General features: G+C 36.9%; 2 protein-coding genes across 5 annotated transcripts in view; one reads left to right on the top strand and one right to left on the bottom strand.

The window, feature by feature from the left end:
* The window catches only part of rabep1 (rabaptin, RAB GTPase binding effector protein 1), a 34,804-nt gene extending 29,825 nt beyond the window's left edge, over positions 1 to 4,979 (bottom strand). For 2 of the 3 annotated variants that reach the window (XM_036579839.1, XM_036579840.1), the window contains exon 1: positions 4,836 to 4,979. In XM_036579839.1, the coding sequence (XP_036435732.1) occupies positions 4,836 to 4,881 (46 nt within the window). In that variant the 5' untranslated portion in view covers positions 4,882 to 4,979. Of the gene's footprint in view, positions 1 to 2,893; positions 3,165 to 4,835 lie in introns of those variants that run through there. The other variant, XM_036579841.1, reaches the window with a different exon arrangement.
* A 3,110-nt stretch (positions 4,980 to 8,089) lies between these two features.
* On the top strand, positions 8,090 to 22,709 carry LOC118814302. Of its 2 annotated transcripts, XM_036579838.1 has the most exons (7): positions 8,090 to 8,167; positions 10,279 to 10,426; positions 10,529 to 10,638; positions 16,110 to 16,167; positions 18,133 to 18,215; positions 19,715 to 19,888; positions 21,928 to 22,709. In XM_036579838.1, exons 3-7 carry the CDS (start codon positions 10,530 to 10,532, stop codon positions 22,110 to 22,112), a joined length of 609 nt encoding a protein of 202 aa, XP_036435731.1. In that variant the 5' UTR covers positions 8,090 to 8,167; positions 10,279 to 10,426; position 10,529; the 3' UTR covers positions 22,113 to 22,709. The 2 variants fall into 2 exon arrangements, with proteins under 2 accessions (XP_036435731.1, XP_036435730.1); XM_036579837.1 differs by lacking the exon at positions 10,279 to 10,426.
* Positions 22,710 to 22,971: the final 262 nt, after the last annotated feature.

The raw sequence follows: 22,971 nt of genomic DNA, 5'->3' as shown, positions 1-22,971 counted from the left end.
CACACACTCTCTCCTCTACAACTTCTGGTAAAAAATGCTGGAGGGTAGCAGACATTTTAAAAGTAAGGGGGACACAGTTGTCAACCCATGACACCCCTCAAACCCAACACCCCACACTTGGAGACTCAGTATTACTATTGTAAGGCTGTAGCAGTATGTGCATTTTTACAATCAAGCCAATTTGAGTGCTTGGGGCAGCAATAAACAAACATAGCCCATAGGGAAGTTAACCAGCTCCCAAACATATGGTCCAAAATTGGCTTTTTAAAATTTTTAGCTAGACATGCAATCTGCTCCAAGAAAATAAAACTATGCTTATGTTCCAAAATAAGAAGCTGATGCATCACTGACCAGCGGTGAGGTAGTTACTCGAAAAACGAATCTGTACCAATCTTAAACAGACCATCTCATCATTTAAAATGCCTCTCACCATCTCATAAGCTAAATCCAGTCCAAGAAAGCAAATCACTGTTAGCTGGCCGCTGGGTGGGGGAGCAAGGCTAATTAAGTGATTGTTTAAACAAGGAATGCAGTATTAGCTACCATTCATTAAAAGTTCACTTAGGGGCTACTCTCCCCTTAATTACGCCGACTCGAACTCTTGCCGCCCCTCAGCACCAAGGGTGTCGGGCATCAGACTCTCGGCACTTGGGACTCAGGCACCGGCTTCTCATACCACACAGCATTAGGTAAGCTAAAGCTGTGGCGTTTAGCTTACCTAACGCTGCCTTTCCTCTCTGCCGCTGCCCCTGCTACACTGCTTGCAAGCTAACGCTAGCTATGTTACTTTTTCTACTACTTTGTTTTCTTCTATTAAACAAATGCCGGCTGGCAGGCCAACTGAGGACTAGCTACGTTCCTCAACAGTTCGTCACTCAGTCAGTGAGCAAAAACGCCTCTTCAATCATGCTAAGAATGTATTTGTCAGTTTTAATAGATAGAAGTGTAACAGAAACTATTTTGAAATATGTCTTAATGCCACAACGCATATGATTAGCCTATGCAGGCCCACCAACCAATCATCATTCCCCATTAAGCTTCTACTGTGGCAAGAGGCAAAAAAACTAAGTGAAACTAAACTGTAAGCACACTGCTACACTGGCTGCTGTATGCGCCTGGCATAAAAGGCTACATCAAGTAACACAGAAAGGTTAGAACACATCACTTTATACTGGCAACATTTTAGGAACGTGCTGAATAAGCCAGGAGATATTTCCTAAATTGGTAGACTTTTGGTGATTTGCTGTAAATGTGGCTCTCCTTTTCTGATTGTGTGGCTCCTTTGGACAGATCTAGCAACGATTTTTTTGCCTTATATTTTCCTTTTTTCTGTTGTTTTTTCTGCAGCGTTGATACACAGTCATCAATTTTTTTGACTAAATGATGCTCCTTCTCCCTCATCTTGGTTTTTGTCTTTGACAGAGCTTCTGCACTTGGTGCCCCAATAAAACATCTGTCAGTATATTCATTTTTGACTTCTTCGTTTATGTTAGCTTGCAGCTCAAAACAGCCAATAGCAACCCTCTACACTCACATACAGACAAGAGATGTATGCCAGTGTGTTTAAAATTCCATAAACTTTGATGGAAGGAATTCAGCCTTAAATAAAAAAAAAAAAAACTCTATTAATCATAATAATTACATTAATAGTCAATTTCTGCAGTGATTAACTCTCCCTTGCTTACTGCCGCACTGCTGCAGACTGGTATCAAATCCACCATCCTGCACTGGTTCCTGGCCCGGTAGTTGGGAACATCTGGTCTAACACAAGCTTAAAGCGTTACAAGGCAGTGTTTAACATCTGTAATGATTATGAATGGTTTTCATGCAGTCCTACTCTTTTTCAATTAGACATTAATTAATCTAATTAAGGAAGAAGGACACATGGACTGCACTGTTTGTACATAATTAAACTAAAGCAGGCCGCCAGGTACTGTGTTTATAGAGCCAATGATTAACCAAAGGCACACAAAAACCACTGTTAAACATGAGATACCTGCATCTAAACCACCAAATCTTAGTTTAGTTTAACTTAGTTTAGTTTAAAATGCAAACTATTAACCTGGCTAATAAGTAGTAATAATTAGCTATTACAGAAATGATGGTCATGCAGTAAGGCTTGCCGACACAATACAGCAACAGAGACAATCTAAAACACAAGTCTAAAAACACTGCACCCAAACATACCTGGTACAGCTGTGTATTCCTGTATAGGTTTCCAACAAAAATGTGGCAGAACAGGGCCCCGTAGAGCAACGCAATGCATGCAGCTGACAAGCACAACACCGGTTAGTGGGCTATTGGTCAGGTTAGGTTTACGTTGTACATCAGCTTAATCTAACAGGAAAGAAACTACGCATAAGCTTCTTCACAGTAATACATTTGCATTTAGCCTACATTTAAATTTAGTCCGTTGACAGGTACTGTTATCAAGCTTGACTTGCAAAAACTGTGCAAACAACAGATGGCAAAATTGATAAAGATTATATTGGGAATCTAAAAGGATTTATAACAATAAAGACCAGAGTGCTAGACTAGTTTATGCACTTGATCAAGTGTAAAGTGGATTCAGGCAAAGAAACTTTTTTTAAGTGCAGCAGTGTAATAAACGCGACAACCCAGCTTCATTTACATTCTGTGAATATTAGTGAAAAAGAAATGGAATGAAGAAGATCACAAACATACTGGAGTAAGAGTGAAACTGACTCCAAAGATTAGCAAGTGCTTGAACATTCAGTTAGTGCATCTGCACTGACAAAACTGCATTAACAAAGGCACACAGTACCACTGTAGATCAGGCTTAGTCAAGGAATACATAATATACTTTTATCTGTCATTCCAAATGGCATACAACATTAATTTCTGTTATTATTAAACAGGTTGATACAATTACCTTATGAATGTGGTTCCATTAATAACGTTCCTACAAAAGGCTCCAATATTCAAAAGACAAGCTGTACTACAGTCATTCTCTTGTATGTAGACTACTTTGGCATCTCATTATACTGATGTGATAAAGCATTAAACCAAGCAGAGGCAGAGGTTTCAGATTTTGCGGATACCTATAGGTTTCGCTTGTAAGACTGAGTATCACGTTAGCGATCACATGAATGCAAGTTAAAGACAAGTCAAGGGCCGTTAGGGCAATTTAGACAACGAGCCACATGAGCACAGGGAGGCAACCTTAACACGTGTGCCATTCTTATCAATGTCACAACAATGCAATCAGCAGCACACTTTATGGGCTGAATAACAGAGTGCAATGTACAAGAGAATGACTGTTCTGCATGTTTTCATTATTTGCCTTGCAATAGCAGTGGTTTACACTACCAGAGGAGGGCTGACTAGCCTAAAACCTTCCTCAGTTGGTTTTAGTATTGTTCCTCAGTAACAGTATTCTAACTTTATGAATTAATGACAAAAAAAAAAAAGAAGTGAAAGTTGCTGGCAGTCTATAAAAAAAATATATTGAGTGTAGAAGTATGAGGTGAGGAAATTCCTTAAAAGGGCATTTTGGCCTATAATCCATATTTAATATGTTATTTGTCATGTTATATACAATCCTGTACTGCAGCACTGCATCCCTCAGTCTCATCCATTTGACAGAATAAACAATTGTGTGTCATTTTTATGTTTTTCTACCGTAATGTTTGCTCACAAGAGTACCTGGCATGCATTAAACACAGATGTCATATGACCAATCCACCCTCAAGTAAGTACTAGACTTCAAGATATGTCATTAGAAGGGTGACATTCTTAGTTTTTATACTGAAAAATCTTGCACTACAGTCTTTACAGTTTATGGAGGTGAAAGCTGGACAATAAACAAGCAAGACTGGAAAAATATAGACTTAGAACTTAGACTTTTGAGAGCAACTTGGACGGCAAAGAAAACAAACAAATGGATCCTCAACCAAATCAAGCCTCACCTCTCACTCAATGCCAAGATAACCAAACTAAAAGCTGTCTTATTTCTGGCATATTCCAAAAAGAATCAATTCACTGAAAAAGACCATTATGCTTGGAAGAGCTGAAGCTAAAAGAGCAAGAGGACAGCGAGCAACAAGATGGATGGATACTGTCAGAGGAATCATGAACCAGCCATTCAGAAGCCAAACAGAAGACAGGATATTCTGGAGAAACACTAAAACAGTGCTGAGGAAAGAGTATGCTCCTTTCCTCACAAATGTACTCGTCTGAAAACGCACAGAAAAAGGACAAGCCCATTAAAATCGTACTTTAGGACACTGAACTCTAGCTATTTAACTTGCAAAGCAGCAGCATCCCTAAAGTGAGTAATGCAAAGGTGCTTCGACCTGTCAGGCTTCATCAAGCTAAAACCTCCTCACAACGACCAACACATCATCTGCCGAGTGCGAGCAGACTTTTGTACAGCTCTTCAGTTCTAAAAATCGATACTGTCAAGGTTCACCAGGAGCCCTGCCTGCTTTCCTTGCACTTGCAAAGACACTATATTAGCATGTTGGCTAACTAACTCACTTCTTCAACAGAGCTGCCCAGATCAGTACTGAGTGATGCTACAGCTAATGTGTACAAGCATCATGTCAAACCACGCTGCTCATTACAGACCAACCTCTCCGTGCTGAACATCATGACTAAGGCCTGCACGCCCGATATGCAGCAGGAAACAACTTAAATGTGCCATAAGAGTAGCATAAAAGTGTCATTTTGGAGCTGAGTGGACCTGCACTCCTGACCGGCTGCAGCCTGCTGCCGAGCCCGAGGATGCGCAGGCCCAGCGGGCCTACTGCGAGGAAAAACAGGAGCAAAGAAACTCTAAAATAACACTCCCCCCGACCCCAAGAGCTACTTACCATCGAGCTGAGGTGGCCGGGCGGATCCCGAGGCCTCTTCGGCCATGGTTTCCCCGGGGGCAGAGGTTTAATTCGCCGGCTGTGTGGCAAAAAAAGCTGTGAGGAGGATCCAAATAAAACAGGGCTACGGCCGACTGGGCGACGTCATGGTGAAGACAGCGTGGAGCGCGCATGCGCAGAGCGGATGATGGATTTAGTATGCCACTTCACGGACAATTTGGTCTTTTATTTGATGTATATGTGTGAGAAAAGAATACGATTTTACCCCTTTTCAGTTATATAAGTAAAATTTGGATGGAGTTTTATCAAATACTTTTACTTTTACTCAAGTAGCCGAGAGACCACCGGAGACCACCTTTAGATCCCTTTAGGAAACCATCAAATGCATTAAGAATCAGATTTGGTCACCTATTAAACCAGTAGGGTCCTTTTCACTGTGATATCAGCCCATTAAATAAGCCAAAAAACCAATCCACGTGTTTAGCATATATCAGTTTCCTATAAGGACCTTGGTTAAGCCTCATCCATTTGTATTGAAGTTTTAAGGAATGTTTCAGCCAAAACTGCTTTTTGAATGGTACACAATACAGGGCCGCCAATCAGAACAGAGGTCATTTACATATAGCAAATGTCTTACAGGTACAGTAACAAAAAACAGTCTGTTTAATTTTGAGGGATAATTAGAGGCTGGAAAATGTACAAAAAAGAAAAGAGTAAAGACACACAACGACACAAATATCATACAGCCAGGTTCATAAATATTTGGACATTGACAATGTTTATTCTTATTTTTGCTCTCAACTGCAGCATATTGGAGCTGAATTTAAATAATTAATATGAGCTTGAAATGCTTTACTTTGACGGTGTGTACATCCAAATTGAGTGAAATTTCTAGAAATTACAGTTATTTTTATACATATCCCTCCATTTGTAGGGGCTCAAAATAACTGAATAATTAGCTGCTCAGCAGTTCCATGGTCATGGTGTGTTATTCCCTCATTATTTTACTTACAATTAAGCAGATAAAAGGTGTGGAGCTGACTTCAAGTGTGACATTTGCCTTTGGAATCTTGCTGTTAACTCTCAATATGAAGTCCAAAGAGGTTCACTGCCAGCAAAGAAAGCCATCACTAGGCTGAAAAATCAAAACAAACCTATCAGAGAGATAGCAAAAACATAGAAAAGTGTGGCCAAATCAACTAACAGGTACATTCTTAAAAAGAAAGAATGCACTGGTGAGTTCAGAAACACCAAAAGACCCCACCACAGGAGACCACAGAGAACAACTGTGGTGGATGACAGAAGAATTCTTCACAATAGTTGGTCAGATCAAGAACACCATCCAGGAGGTTGGCGTATCTGTGTCAAAGTCAACAATCAAGTACAGACTTCACCAGAGTAAAAAACAGAAGGTTTACCACATGATGTAAGCCACTGGTAAGCCTCAAAAACAGGAAGGCCAGATTAGAGGATCAAAATAGAGTTTGCCAAAAATCATTTGAAAACTGTACAGTTCTGTAACAACATCTTATAGACAGATGAGGCAAAGATCAACTGTACCAGAATGATGGGAAGAGAAGAGTCTGGAAAGGAACTGCTCATGATCCAAAGCACCCCACCTCATCTGTGAAGCATGGTGGAGGTAGTGTTATGGCATGGCCATGTATGGCAGCCAATGGAACAGTTCCCTTGTGTCTATTGATGATGTGACTGCTGACAAAAACAGCAGAATTCTGAAGTGTCTAAATGAACGATGACTTAAAAACTACTGCAAAAGCAATCCAAGACTTTTTTAAGGCAAAAAAGTGGAATGGCCAAGTCAATCACCTGACATCAATCCAATCAGCATGAATTTCACTTACTGAGGCAAAACTGAAGATAAAACGCCCCAAGAACAAGCAGGAACTGAAGACAGGTGCAGTAAAGGCCTGGTAGACCACCACCAGGGAAAATCGAGCATATGGTGATGTCTAAGGGTTATGAAAATAAACTAAAACTATCACAAAAACAAAAATAGCAGTGAAAAAAATGTGCTAGGTAGGTTTTCAAAATCATGACAATGAACTCTAAATTTTACTGTAATAAAACAAAATAGAATTACAGGGAGAAAAACCTTTGTTTTCAGTTTTTCAGTGGATGAATGAGAGTTTAAAAGTGGATCCCTTCTGTCTTTGGCCATCTTTAAGGAAACCTGGAGCTGAGCGTTTTTATTCTACCCTCATCAAATACCTACTATCACTTCATCACACTAAAAACTAAAACTATTACTTTTCAGACAATAAAAACAAAGCTAAAACTACTAACTGAGACTAACTGAGATGAAACTGAAATTAAAGCCAAAAAATAAAAAAATTATCTTAAAAATAACAGTGACTGTATCAGCATCCAAATATTTATGCACCTGACTATATATCATCATAAGGGGGTTTTCTTAGTCTTTAAGCTGGAAAATCCCACTCTAGACATTACTGTGGCACCACAGTAGGGGGCGAGTAGGCATCATCACAGCATGTGGTCGTGTGTAAAAGTTTGGGCACCCCTGGTCGAATGACATGTTCTATTGCTAAGTGAAATTGGAGCACATGCTCTACAGGCAACATACTTAAATATGGCATTTTCTACACATTTTAGTGCACACTTTCTATTTGTTTTCTGAGTTTAACATATTGACCTAAAATCTAGAATATGCATACTTTGTAGAGGATGTGAACATGTCATTTGGCCAGGGGTGCCTAAACTACTTTTTCACTTCTGCATTTATTCAGTTTCATTTTTCATCTTTGTTAATAACACGGGACATAAAACTGAGGGTAAAATTGAAGAAAAAAAATAATACAAATATTTTTTAAATAAGTAAGTAATTAGGAAGATCTAAATAAAATACACAATCATAAAAGAGAAGTAAGAAGAAGAAAATAAAATATAATATTACCGTCATGCCCAAACCTTTGAGATGCATTTTTTTATTTTGTGCCCCTTTAGTGATCCCGTCAGTATATTACTTTGTAATATACTGAACAATGGCCAGTAATAACTTATGTCTTGCCAGGATCACTTTCTCTCCCCTGCTTCCCATCTTCTCACATTCATTCGATTCTCTCTTTCACAACCCCTTTTTTTTTAAGGTTCATTCTGCAGCATTATGTGTTATGACCTCCAGTGAATGAGCTGTGGCTGGCAGTGGCCGTGGGAGGGCCAGTGGGTGTTGAAGAAAAAGTGACAGGAAGCTTTTAGAGAACTGCATTTGCTGCTCTCTTTGATTCCTGAATCAGCCCGTCTGTCTCGCACGTATACGTGATTGTGGAGATATGTGATCGGAGCAGAAGATACAGGTAATAAAGATTTCATTTTTAACTCCTAGAATACCGTCTGACCATGTGGTGATAGTAATGTGTCGTCGTAGAAGCACACTGAAGTGAAACTGCTCGGTCTTTCTGGAATTCTCTTATTCTGATTAGCCATTACAATGACTACAATGTAAGCTCTAATCATTCATAGTCAACTACACTGTAATGTAGCCATTAACAATAAAGCTATAATATGTCTGCGTGGTTTATAAAATCAGTTGTCTAATGTTACTCATCAACGCTGTGAAAGGTTTAATACAGGATTATTAAATTGATTCAAGATAAAAAACTAAAGTCCTGCATGAAAATGACCTTGAGATTTATCTCCTCTAGAAAACATATTCATCTCACCGTATATTATACAGCTTTACTCAGAAGTGGTTCATCATTGTTCATGGGAAACAACAGTGTTTACTGGTTTGAGGTCTAGGGGTACATTCTAAACTAAAATACAGGCAAAAGTTTAAGCACCCCCAATGTTTTGTTGATTTTCTAAGTGAAAATAAGTTAACACAAACTTTACCGCACATTTTAATGCACAATTATTGTTTGTTTGCTGAACATATATAGAAAAAAGTGCAAAAGTTATGGCACAGTTTGTACTGTTTTTTGTTAGTGTGTTGAACTTGGCAAATAAGGAAATTGCCATATTTAAGGTTGTTCTCTATAGAGGATGTGATGACTTTTTCCACTTAGAAATTAAACAAAACATGTCATCTGACCAGAGGCGCCCAAACTTCTGCATATGAGCATATATATTGACATTCAAGTCATACTTACATCTAGATACAAAGTAAATTTGTTGCAAATGTGTATAAGGTGCTATAACTTACCGAAATCTTAGCTGTCTACACACTTGATGGTTCCTCAAGGGTTCTTTATTAAAGAAATGGTTCTATATGGAATCATAAACTCCTAAGAAACCCTTTGCATAATTAAAGGTAGCATTGCATTGTGAAAGGGTTCTTCAGACTGATAGAGCATGTGCTTTAGATGGTTCTACAAAACAACGGTTCTATATAGGGGTCTGAAAAGGGTTCTTCTATTATAGAAGATGCCATATAGAAGCCTTTTCAAAAAGGTTCTATATAGAACCATCTACAGCAAATTCTCTATCAATCTACAGAACCATTTCATGATGCGAAGAACCCTTTAATCACGCAGAGGGTTCTTTGAGTGTTCATGGCTCTATATAGAACCATTTTCTTTACTAAAGAACCCATTTTTAAGAGTGTAGATAGTTGTGTATTTGTTTAATAAGCCAACCTGCTGTACATTTGCTGCAAATGTGTGTAAGCTGCTTATGATTATTATAATTATGGTGCTGTTTTACTAGAATTTTAGTTGTTGTACACACAGTTGTTAGTTTATTTCGATTGTTGTGATGTGTTTGAGCAAAACATTCTGAAGGGGATGTAAAAAAAAATTCACTGTTCTGTTTAACTGAACTGATTTTTGATAAAATCTGGAAAAGTAACGGAAAAATCATTTAAAACTGGTTCCAGTCGAGGAATTTAGAGTGATTTTCATGTCTCTTAACTTGAAAATCTGAACATCTGGCATTTCTTTGGTCCATATGTTCTCTGAGCTTACACAAACCTGAAGAAAGATCTCTCAAATCAATCGAAACCAAATGGCTAAAAAGTATGTTTTTATTGCTCACCATTGAGAGGCCATTGGTTCATTTGACACAGATCCGTAATGTCACAGTGTCACATGGAATAAAATGCCTCTGTGTTTTAGCCACTTAGATGTTGTTGTCTGCCACACTTAAGGCAGATATAATGATGCTAGTTTTTCTATATTTACAGCTGGATTATTATACATAGACTGACTAGTGCAGTATTTGAACAGATTTAAAGTAAATTAAGTATTCAAAAAACACACTATTAGCTATTGAGACAAGAATGAGTTAAAAAAGTCTGTATTGGTGAGACAAAGTATAGCATAAATAATGGATGGATGGAGTGCATGCTGTGATAACTGCATGAAGAGGTAAGTAGAAAGATATCTGTGCTAGCTTCAGAGTTACTGCTGCTGGTTTTGCAGAAAGAGAACTATTTTGAGAAAATGTTCATGATGCTGTCTCCTCCCAGGAAATACAGCTCATCGGACAAAATAAACCACAGTGCAGACTGTGTTCGCTGCTCGGCCGCTGAAAAGAAGAACTAATAGAAGCTGAGATAACAGTACATGGTGTTACTCAATATCAATGGAGATTGCTGCCTTTTAAGGATCATAAAGGTTCATTTAATGTGACAGAGTGTTGTGTTATAACAATGTCTGTAAATGCATTGTTTATGTGTTGTTCTTCATTGTAACTGCTTGTTTTTTTCTTATCACCAGCATGGCAGACTCGCAGAATTTCCTGTGGCTGGTTCTAGTGGGGGTAATTGTGATAACATTGACAATAGTGCTCATATTCATCCTCATCAACGTGTGTATTAGTAAACAAGGTAAGTGGTGTCGACCAGTACAGCAACTTTTATTTATATTCTAGAAGCTTCGTATACTCAAAAAATGCCTGTCGTACCATATATAGAGTACTGTGCAACGTCTGAGACCACTCTTCATGAATTACACTTCCACCAGAAACTGCTATCGAGTGTGTTATTCATTTTTTCAGGAGATATTTCTGAGAAGATTAGATATAAATAATCCACTTGCATAAGAAACAGAATAGTCAAAGCAAAATAAGTGGAAAAAATAGGAGTTTCCAAATGTTGTTTTCAAAAGATACAGAGAAAATGGGACCCCTAACAAACGTGCAAGACCTAGTAGACCACCAAAACTGTCCCTTCAGATAAACAGCACGTAAAGCTTTCTTCTTTGAGAGAGAAGAGAAAATCAAGCTCCACTCTTGCTTCAAATCTGAAGAAATCCACTTGTGTTTCTGTTCATCCTTCCACTGTGAGAAGACAACTCAACACTAGGGGTCTAAAAGGATGTATAGCTGTCAAGAAGCTGTTACTGAGAAAAGGAAATATAGGTAGAACATTTTCTCTAGAACACCACAGCTGGATAATGTAGATGTGGAGTTCTCTGGACTGAGGAGTCTCAATTTGCAACTGGGATTACTTGGATTGTAAGAAGTAGAAATGCAACCAACCTCTAAGACTGAACTTTGGAGGTGTGGAGAAATATCCCTGCAGATTTCTAGGAAAAACTGAAAGCAAGCCTCCTAAACAGAACTGAAGCTGTAATGAAGGCAAAAAGAAAATCTATATTATATTTGGTTATTGCAGTATAATTTTCTGTTAAATATGTGTTTATGTGTTTAATATGTTGACAAATGAATGAAGTGTATTTAATTGCTATGAAGGGTGGTCTCTGACTTTTGCACAGTACTGTATGTAATATATACTTACTTTATGTATAATACATTTGTGCATTTGCCAGCTTTTCCATGGGCTTGCACAATATGAACAAAACACTTAGTACTGCAGTTATTATTGATACATATTGCTAATGAATCCCACCTTGCAGTACACTGAAAATGCATTGGGGAATCAATAATGTAACAGTTAATTTTATATTGACCAAAATATTTTTTAAATGAATACTTCAGTTCATCAAAACAGTCACAGAAACACTTACACAGAACTGTGATTGGTGTATCTGTGTCTGTATTGCGAAAGGTAGTATTGCAATAACAGTGAACAGATATACAGGCCTAGGAGGTGTACATAACAGACAGCCATATATGACTGTTTTTTTGTTGTAATGTACTATTCTATATAGGATCTTCTAAAATGATCATGTAAAAATCATCATGACTGTTTTTGATTTATAAAACTACATATGTGGATCTCTGGGGAAAATAAAATGGAAAAAAATGTGAATATAAGTGATAAAGTACTGCAGTACTGATCAGCAATAGAGTTTATTATTCTCCTTTTTTGGAATTGTTTTTGGTCTAAAATTATAAACATTGAAGCTTGAAAGTGAAAAGCAAAATCTACAAATATTAATAAATACGCACATGTTCCTCATAGCTAAAACGTAATGCATGACGCTTGCACAGTTCAGATGGAATGCAGGATATTCTTTTTTTTTGCAGAGTCAGTCAGTTGTGGTCATCTTGTTAGAAGAGACACTTTAAAGCGATAACAAATTCACACGGGTTGCCACTTATCACAAATCTAGTCAATCAGTCAAGAGGTGTCTGAAGCTTGTTTCTTTAGTTTTCACTGGAGCTATGAGGCTAATGTGGCTAACAAGTGATGGTAGCATAAAACGGTGTATAGGTAATAACTTGCTTATGTGGTTTCTGACTTCGGCATACAGTCACACATAGAACTGTAATAAAGGGCAAGATATAGACATATGACATATAGATATATGACTCCTGAATTTGCATTTTATCCAGCTTACATTTGTCACATATGGACATGTATATGACATATATGCCAAGTTATTCAAAATGGGCCATTTTTAAATATGAAACATATATTTCAGCCATATATAAAAATATACAAACATATATGTGTAACAATAACATTGTTTGTATATGGATGGCACATATTTCTTATATATCGCTGTTGTCGGAAGAAAACCTCATATCTCCAAAATGGTAAATTTACAGGAAAAGGAAAAAACACACTTTACTTTTAATGTAAGTCAATGGAACCAGAAGTAATATTGGGTCATTTCTTTTGGTCCATTCATCATGAAATTTATACACAATATAAAGGGCAACAGGTATTTTCAAATTATATCAAAATCTGAAAAATGTCAAAAATGGAGATACAAGGTTTTCTTCCGTTAACAGCGATATGCAAGCTTCATGTTATAAAACTATTTTTGCATCTGCTTTTTTTCTTTCATGTTTCCTAATGAAGTGAAAGTTAGTAGAATAGCTACATAACTAAACTCTTAAAACATGGACATTATAAGCTATGCAAAGTATAAAATAAAACAAAATATAATAAAACATGAAATTAAAATATTGTTCCCTGACACATTTAAATAATTTCATATTTAAAAGCCCATAGATAACATAGTAACAATGATAATTGTACTGGGATGTATTCACTCACCTAGCACACATATATGTATGAGCCAGATGTATTGCATATGTCCAATATTTGATGTTTACGTGTATGTACACCACACATATGTACATATATTTTGAAATATATGCCTGACACTTTAAGATAAATGTACATATATGGCCATGTATCAGGTTTTCATATGGAGTTATCTATAAAAATGGCCTAAACTATGTTGCAGAGCTAGAAACAGTAGTAGCAGCTATCTTGAAGCCTGAACTGTGTTTGTACTTTTGTTAAAGAAAACTTAAAAAATGCTTTCTAGAGTTCTGTGTGTATTTATGCAAAGCGTTGAGGTTGAATCTACGGTACCTGTAGTTAGAAACAGGTTGGCCTTTGAAGAGAGCAGTTAATACTTCTACATATGACATGTTTTCGTAAAAGTTAATCTTGTGCACTGCAAAAAGTGGTCTGATTTGGTTACATTTTTTCAAGTACACCACTTCCTCATGAATGACTAAAATATGCTGCATTAACACACTTTTGTCTTTCAGTTTACTTTCGGTAATAGTTGTTTTATTCATGTGGAAATGATCTATAGATTCATTTATGTACAGAGAAAAATAATCTAATGATGCTATTTGGAGGCCCCTTAGCTACATGTACCAGGTAGACATCAGTGTTGGTAGTAACAGAATAACTGATATTACATATTCAGAATACAAATAAAAGATATTCAGTTATTGGAAAAGGACTAATCAGATAAAAATAGAGTGACCAGCATGATTCCATAATTGCTGCGTTATTGAAGATGGCTGGCCGTGAAGGGTGGCCTTCATTCTAGCTTGGCACTGACCACCCCGGCCACCTCGGCCACCCCTTGGCTACGCCTCTGAACTTTCGCCAACCACACAAACTTACTCAACACTGTTGATGAATGTCACAAGGATTAACTCGCTGTCTGCTTCGTCACATATGGCGATAGAACTTCCAAAAGCAGCTAAAAATAAGCTACCATGATGTTTCAGCCCCTGAATGAGTTGGTGAAGCTTTCTGTTCTCCTTCCGCTTTTCAAAAATGGAAAGTAGCCTGCCTGCGGGCACCTCTTGCCCGTTTTGTAAGAAGCATTTGAAGACATTTGTCTATTCCCTTTTTTTTTCTTTCCAACCCTGCAAAATAAAACAAAAAAACCTTTGCGTCCGGTATGCATGGCTTTGGTGTGCGAAAAACTGCTTTAGAATATTTCAAACGCTAACTCTTAGTAAAAGAAAAAGTTCAGACATGACTTATTTACCCTTTTTATTCCAGCCTAATTTGAATATCTGATTAACTTAGACGTAGCACACATATACACACAAAATATACATAGCACACATAAAGCACAATTATGTCACCTATAACGTGTCAGTTTTATAAAACAGTGCCTTTTTTAGAGAAATCTTGTTGAAATTAGTTTTAACATGTCTGTATATAAAGCTGTTCCATGCTCTATGATTTTGTTAAAACTGAAAGAAATAGCATCTGGGTCGAAGTTTAGGTCTGTAACGCTAAACTGACGTTATGCTGATGAAGATATGATGACAACAGTAGATATTTCACTCACAATACTTGGAAGACACATCCTTCACTAAGTAAGAGTTCTCTGTGAATAATCTTTCAATGTTCATAATCATCAGATTCATCCGTTCAGGGAAGGGTTCTGAAGCACAACCGACATTACAAAATGTTCTTCCAAGCGTTACGAACATATTTTCACACATGAGGTCTTGAAATCCCCAAAACTTAATTGGTGTAACTTTAATCATACACTAGATGGCCAGAAGTATGTGGACACACCTCTTTTCAGCCACACCCGTTGCTAACAAGTGTATAATATCAAGCACACAGCCATGCAATCTCTATAGACAAGCTCTGCCCTGGTCAACTGTAAGTGCTATCACTGTAAAATGGAAGCATCTTGGAGCAACAACAGATCATATAAGTATGATGGTTAGATGTCCACATATTTTTGGCCATATAGTGTATGACTTTAAAAAGACATGTAATCTAAACATAATGGAAAGTAATCAGATTATGTTACTTTAATATAGTAATGCTTTGGAAAACATTACAGATTACATTTTGAAGAGGTAATTAGTAATATGCACCAGAATACGTTTCAAAGTAACCCTTTCAACACTGGTAGACATTCATAGCATTGCTCGCCATTCAGCAGGGACACCCAACTTTTTATCTTGAGGGGCCAAAGTGCAATGTTTAATGTGACTCCATATTTAGTTACTAAAATACTTTAAATACAATTTTAGAAGGAAAATTACATTTTAATAAGTTTTATATAGTAGAAAACTGTGTTTGTGCTCTTACTGGGTAAGGGGGTGTGGTTAAGAAGACTTTCTGGTGGGCCAGTTCTGTGGGCCACACTTTAGGCAGCCCTGCTGTAGATTATCTGGTGATATTTGAGTCATTCTCTACCCCCTTTTCAGTGGTCAGGTTCTGACCACATAGCTGCTCTTGGTTGGATATTTTTGGGTGATGAAGCACTCTCATTGTACCAGCGACACTGATGTGTGAAAACCCCAGCTGTGCCTGATTACCATGCCTGATACGCCCACTGTACCAGTACCTACCATGTCAGTGCCACTACAGTGCTGAGAACGGACCACCACCCAAACATATCTGCTCCAAGCTCCTGTGGTCAGAAACTGACCAATGATGGAAAGAGGTCACTGACAAATTGTGCATGAAAACATCTGAGCAAAAGTCTGTACCTTTACTTGTACATACCTTTATACATGTACCTTAATATATGTATATAAATACATATTTACATTAGTATTTAATTGGAAAAAAGAGGTCCTGTTTAGTAAAATTGGGTGTTTTTATTCAGGACTGCATGATTTATCTTATTTTTGTCTTTCTTTTTCTTCCCCTTTTAGCTGCCAAGCGACGCGCTCAGATATCAAAAACAAAACAGACTAATTCAAGTGATGAAAAGTAAGTCCACAAAGGCTATGTGTTGGTACTATGGAGAGGAATTTGCTCCAGATTTTTTTTTTGTAGTTACATACAGAGTATGCACCAAAATGTAAAGTAAAACATCAAATGAATGAAAGGATGAATTGGAATTGAATACAATGCACCTTGAAATGTAATCAATGCACAGGATGCTGCTTTCCACTGGGCAGTACTTTAGGTGTACACACTTCATTGAAATGCAACCAAACAGTGAAAAAAGTGAAAGGCCAAAAATGTAAAAGTAAAAAAATTATTACATTGATTTAGCGTTGTTTCCAGTACTGTACAGTATAAAGCAATCTAGCTGTGCATTGATTACATTCCATGGTGGACTGTATTCTTGCACTAAGTATTTCGTTTTATAAATTCAAATGATCACGTATTGTTTTAGTAAAGAGGAAAAGCAGTATGAATACAATATAATAGAGGTTTCGCTTTTCATTTTGGTACATATGCTGTAGGCCACTATAGGAAAGTAATGACGTGTGTATTGCATTACACATTCTTCCACTGAAGTGATTGTGTTAATAGAACATATAATAACTGCAGTTTCTAATAAGTGTTCTAGATATATTGTTTTATCTGATTACTTATCTGATTATTTATCTGATTTTGAAATGCCTGTTTTATTCTTCTGGGGCTGTATTACAGAAACATCCTGAATCTCATCTATTTAGTCACCATGACAATAACAGAGTATTCCTATTTAGATTGAATTTCCTATATACTGTCCTAACTTCTGGTTCAACCTGCTATTTCAACTGTCAGCTGCTCTGTTGAATAGGTAACATCACTACTCTTAGAAAACCGTTACAGACAGGATAACAAATTTACTATAACTAGCATAATCATATTACATTTCTTCTCCTATAACTTTTGAGCTAGAACCACGAACCCTTGTGAGATTGCAGAGCCTCTACCTGAATAGGTTGCTTGTGCTTTTTTTAAACGAATTGACTTATGGTGCTCGTCACCAATTGTTCAAACACCAGTTGTTTTTCCATGAATGTTTCCATGAATGAATGATTTATTTCACTTATATAATATATAATGCTTATACTTCTACCTCTTAATCCACCACAGTCAGTATACATTCTGTAGCCAAATGTTTTTTAAAACTCCTCTTATGTCACCATCATACAAATATGCTAGCAAACCTTAACAACCACCTGGGATAGTATAACAAAAGTCTAGCAAAACCATAACAACCACCTGGGATAGTATAACAATGGCCTAGCAAAACCTTACCAACCACGTGGGATAGTATAACAATGGCCTAGCAAAACCTTAACAACCACCTGGGATAGTATAACAATGGCCTAGCAAACCTTAGCAACCACCTGGGATAGCACAACAATGGCCTAGTAGACCTTAGCAACCACCTGGGATAGTATAACAATGGCCTAGCAAACCTTAGCAACCACCTGGAATAGCATAACAATGGCCTAGCAAAACCTCAACAACCACCGAGGATAGTATAGCACTGGCCCAGCAACAAACAACTGCTTGAGATACCATAGCAATGGCCTAGCAACAAATTAGCAACCAATTAAGCTTCAGATAATAAGTTGACAGAATGTAAAACACAATTTATTGTTAGCAACTTAGCAACCAAGAAACAATCAACAAGCAACACCCTGACAACAGGCCGGAATACCATAGCAATCTTATGGTGTGTCAACTCAGTTGACTGATGTTGCTCTGAGATCTAGAATGATTAAATAGATTTTGAGAAGTTTGTTGAGTTTAGTTTGTGATTTAAACTGAACATTCAATGAACATAAAAATAGAAAAATCATTTTTACATTATTACATGTTTTTAAGGAGGCCCACAATTTGCTGCAAGTCAGAATCAGTTTTTATAGAGTATTGGTTAAGAAACCACTTTCCTGATCCTCTTAAGAGATGATGAAAACACGTGAAATATCCTTTCTTTACTCCCAGGAACGACCTGTTTACAGCACATATAGATGATGAGAAGCCTCCTCCGCTGCCTTCAAGGGATCAGTTCCTCGACGCAGACTCCAGTAAGGATCCACATTTACATTATCCTGCGGTTGAATTGATGGAGATCAAGCCCGCATGAAACTAGCATTTCACTGCTGGTTTTAACTGAAACTCCACTTGCTGTCTGTGCAGAATCACGTTAAAGTGACAATTCAGTGAATAATCAAAATTTGCACAATTCTCCATGTAAAAGTTTTTGCACAACTGGTCAAATTCCATGTTGTGTTCATTTTCTAAGTGAAAATAAGTTTACACATCCTCTATAGAGAACACACTGTTCATCTGAATTTAACATGTGAACATGAAAACTGGCCTGTGCAAAAGTTATGGCACCTGTTAGATTTTTACAGTTTTATTTTCTCCCCAATATATTAAACTTAGCTAATAAACAGTGATATAATGTCATATTAAATGTCATATTTAGGTGTGTTTCCTGTAAATAATGTGTTTTCACTTAGAAAATCAGCAAAACTGGTTATTTGACCAGGGGCACCAATGGCTATAAATCTGCTGATTCAGCCCACTCACACTAAAGTTATGAGTGTTTCAGCTTTGAGTGCTTTTTGAATGAGGCTCAGTACAGGGCTGCCAATCGGAACAGTGCCCATTTACATATGTCAGTCTTAAAGGCACAAAAAAACAGCCTGTTAAATTCTAAAGGACAAAGAGAGACTGGAAAATGGTCATGTACAATAAAAGTTCTGACAATTTATGGTCTTAAAAACAAAGAACTGTAAGTGGATCTCAGGGCAAATAAAATACGAAAGAAAGATGTAGAAGTTCAAGTTAGGTTTTCATGAAGTTATTGCTACAGCTTGTTCTGGGAACTCAGACTGAATGTAAAACAGTTCTGAAAGTGGAACTGATCTCATTCTATTTGTTCAGTTGGACTTCTTGAAAGGACTATGAGTTCCTGAACAGACTCTAAGAACAGTAATAATAATAATCCTTAATTTACCTTAATACATTATTATTATTATTATCATTATGAGAACATCAAAACACCAATACCACTACTAATAATATACTACTAATAACCCTTAATTATTATTATTAATAATAATAATAATAATAATAATAATAATATTGAGTATATAAGTCTGAGTTCCCAGAAAATGCTGTTGCAATAGCCTCATCAAATTGTATTATTGTTATTATTATTACTACTTTTATTGTTATTATATTGTGGATTAAGGAAATATTAAGGATAGTAATTATTTTTAGTAATGATTGTGATAATACAAGCAATAATAACAATAATAATAATAATTATTATTTATCTTATTATTAGTATTGTTGTATGAGAACAGCAAAATGGCAATACTATTACTAATAAAAGTAATCCTTCATTTTTCTTCGGTTCATTGTTATAACAGTTCATTATTATTATCATGATTTAACTATGTTATAACAACCATCATCTTTGCTATTATGACAACACTGATAATAATAACAACAATAATAACAACAACAATACTACTAATATTAAGGTATTTATTAACCCAGTGTGATTTTCCAGGGTCCCACAGTTATGAGGAGATGGACGCCTGTGTGGAACCTGTAAAAGCAGAAGTTCAAACGTCAGCTCCACCACAACCAGCGTTCATCCAGCACTGCGAGACTCAGCCCGACTTAGAGGACGGCAAGAGTGTGTCTGAAAGCTACGACGACGTTGAGCAACTCGACCAAGACGGTGAGGATGAATGTTGTTTGTAGAACGCTCTTTGATCTGTCAGAGAAAGTATCCAGGACAGCCCCTCTGTTGAAAGAGTCTTTCCTCACAGTTCTAAGAATCAAACTGAAACACATTCTGCTTCATTCAGTCTAGATTAGTCACACCCTTATACATTCATTTATGTTTTCGGCATCAGAGAAGTTAATGGAAAATGCATATATAACAGAAATCAGGATGTGCAGCTGTCACGGCGCTGTTACTGAGAAAAGGAAATGAGCAGAAAAGAAGAACACTGGACTGATGAGTCTCTATTTGTAATTGGGATTTTTAGATTGTGAGAAAAGAGAACGCAACCAACTTCTTAGACCTGAAAAATAGCCCTGCAGATTTCTTTCAAAAAAGGAAAGCAAGTTGCTTAAAAGAATATAAAAATATAACGTAATAAAGGCAAATACTGAAAAATATTTAGCTGTTGAGTCTTCTGTGTAATTTTCTGTTGAGTGTTTTCTGCTTTTTTGACACTGAAACATTAATAACTTTTAGACCACAAGGTAGACAGTTTTGACTGGAAACTGAATAAATGAAGGGCGCTCTCTGACTTTCGCTCAGTGCTGCACGAGTCAACTGTGTCAAACACTCACACGATACACCATGTTGCTGTCTTAGTCTAAGAACAGTGCTGATGTCACACATTTGCAACTTGTGGATTCAAAGCACTTTTTTGTTTTTTAGTCTATCACTTAACTGACCAATGGTGTGACAGTATTGATATACGCCGGTATTTCTCACTTTTTGGAGGAAATGTCTTGCTCACCTCACAGGACGCCATGCTAACCTCACAGGACGTCTTGCTAACCTCACAGGATAGCCACCATACAGTGAACTATACTCAAATAAATTTGAAGACTGCACTCTCAGAAATGATGGCTTTGCAAGGGTTCTTTAGTAAAGAAAGTGATTCTATATAGAACCATGAACTCTCAAAGAATCCTCTGCATGGTTAAAGGGTTCTTTGCATGGTGAAAGTGTTCTTCAGACTCATGAAGAATGTGTTTTTTATGGTTCTATATAGAACCTTTTTGCTAAGGGTTCTATACAATTTCAGGCTAGAAACTGCAACAATAGAGGAACCATCTACAGCACATTCTACGTCAATCTGAAAAACCATTTAGCAATGCAAAGAACCCTTTAATTATGCACAGGGTTCTTTGAGTGTTGATGGTTCTATATAGAACCATTTTCTTTACTAAAGAACCCTTGAAGAACCATCATTTTTAAGAGTGTACTTATGAACTAAAATTCTCAAATAGCACTGTATTTGGTCATAATGGAAAAATAAACAACAAAACAATAAACAATAGATTTTTTTTAGATAACAGGAAAACACCAGCTGCCCTTGACATTGTACACAAAAAGTACAATAAAAAAAGAATACAAATTTAAATATTCATGTTAAAATAGTAAAACTATTTGGAAAAATCATACTGCTCTCTAAAATCTTTTAATGGCATGGAAATGGAAGATTATAGGCGACCAGTTACCATTGAGCAAGTAATCCCAAATTGACTTAGGCCGAATGCCTTCCTACTCCCTACTCCCTATTTAGGGCACTATGTAGGTCATGAAATAACAGCTTCTGTCTAAGTAGTGCCTTATATGTCTAATAGAAAGTCATTTGTATTCAGCCATGAGCTCCACAACTCCTTATCTAAAATTCAGTGCTCAACTTGGGTGTAGAAGCCACAGTTTCATGTCCTACGCAGTGCACTATATAGGGAGCCATTTGAGATTCAGCCTTACTTTTGTGGTTTCTCACACTGTAAAAAGGATCTGTAAGAAGATACAAACAAAAAAATATTTTATAGGGATGTAACGATACATATTTTCAGGTATGATACGATTTTCAATCCCAAAGTCTGGATGCAGTTGAATTTTGGGTACTTTGTGTGTGAAATTCTTTATTTTTCTATTCAAGGGAAAGAAAAGTGCACCCAATTAATGAATCCTGCCACACTTGGGAGCATTTTTAATTAATATTGGTTCATTCTTTTTTTTAGTGGGCCAGAGTTACGAGGACGTCGCGTCTCTGCCGGATTATGTGGAGCTCGAAGAAGAGCCCCCTGCCTTACAGCAGGAGCCAGAATTCCACAACGCCCAAACAGACAGTCGAGAAAGCCTCGCTAGCTACGACGACATTGATGTAATCGACGTTGCCAGTGAGGACTATGACGACGTGGGATGAGGGAGGAGATTTCCAGCACTTTTGTATAAAAAATCTGCACAACTGAGAATTCAAATCCATTTTAAGATCTTGCACAGAACTTTGACTCGCCACTTGTCGTTCCCTGATTCGTGTTTGTGATGGAGCAGCACCATGTGCAGCGTGAATATTAATGAAATCACAGGTCTGATCCATCGGGTATCACCATCAAGAGGTGAACACTTCTCAGCTAGAAGACATTTTTGAAGAAGAGCTGAAAATCTATTTGTTATTTCACATTATGTTACTTCCAAAGAGGATGCATGAAGATTGATCAGGATTATCTGGATCACGTATATATATATATGAGATCCTGCAGATACTGAATTATTGCACTTAATATGTTATTTATTGATGATTCCAGCCTCTTCACCACCCTTCATATTTTTAAAACCAGACTGGAAATGCCTTAATGTCAAAAACACTGACATTACACTCAATTGAAAGGCAATAATATATTAAGTTGGCAATTTTAAGTGTACATTGTAGCTATTGGCAGTATTGGACATTTACTGGACTGACATGAGAGTCAGTTCTGCTAATTTACCAAATAACCACATAACGTGTGTTGAGACCAGATTTATCTGTCTTCTTCCTTCTTCCTTCAAATCAGCCTGCTTCTCAATACTACAATTATATTGTTAGCAAACTAAGTCATAACTACAACAGTATCTATTAATCTACATTCAACAACAAATATGCTTTGTATTACTAGCATACAGCCTTACAGTTATGCAGAGCAACTATATAAAACCCATAAGATGATCAGCATCACAACCTTGCTCTTTTTGGGCTCACTTAAGTAATCATTAACTTCTTTTCTGCAATTTGCACTTAAATG

Source organism: Colossoma macropomum, unplaced genomic scaffold (assembly GCF_904425465.1).
Source record: "Colossoma macropomum unplaced genomic scaffold, Colossoma_macropomum, whole genome shotgun sequence".
Classification (NCBI taxonomy): Eukaryota; Metazoa; Chordata; class Actinopteri; order Characiformes; family Serrasalmidae; genus Colossoma; species Colossoma macropomum.
The sequence above is the reverse complement of the archived record's forward strand: the minus strand, read 5'-3'. Positions and strand labels throughout refer to the sequence as shown.

What these genes read in the sequence shown, in the direction of transcription:
- LOC118814302 (XM_036579837.1), top strand. Translation starts at nt 10,530, where the DNA reads ATGGCAGACTCGCAGAATTTCCTGTGGCTGGTTCTAGTGGGGGTAATT. An exon ending in ACTAATTCAAGTGATGAAAA is followed by an intron (nt 16,168 to 18,132) that starts GTAAGTCCACAA and finishes CTTTACTCCCAG; the next exon opens with GAACGACCTGTTTACAGCAC. An exon ending in GTTCCTCGACGCAGACTCCA is followed by an intron (nt 18,216 to 19,714) that starts GTAAGGATCCAC and finishes GTGATTTTCCAG; the next exon opens with GGTCCCACAGTTATGAGGAG.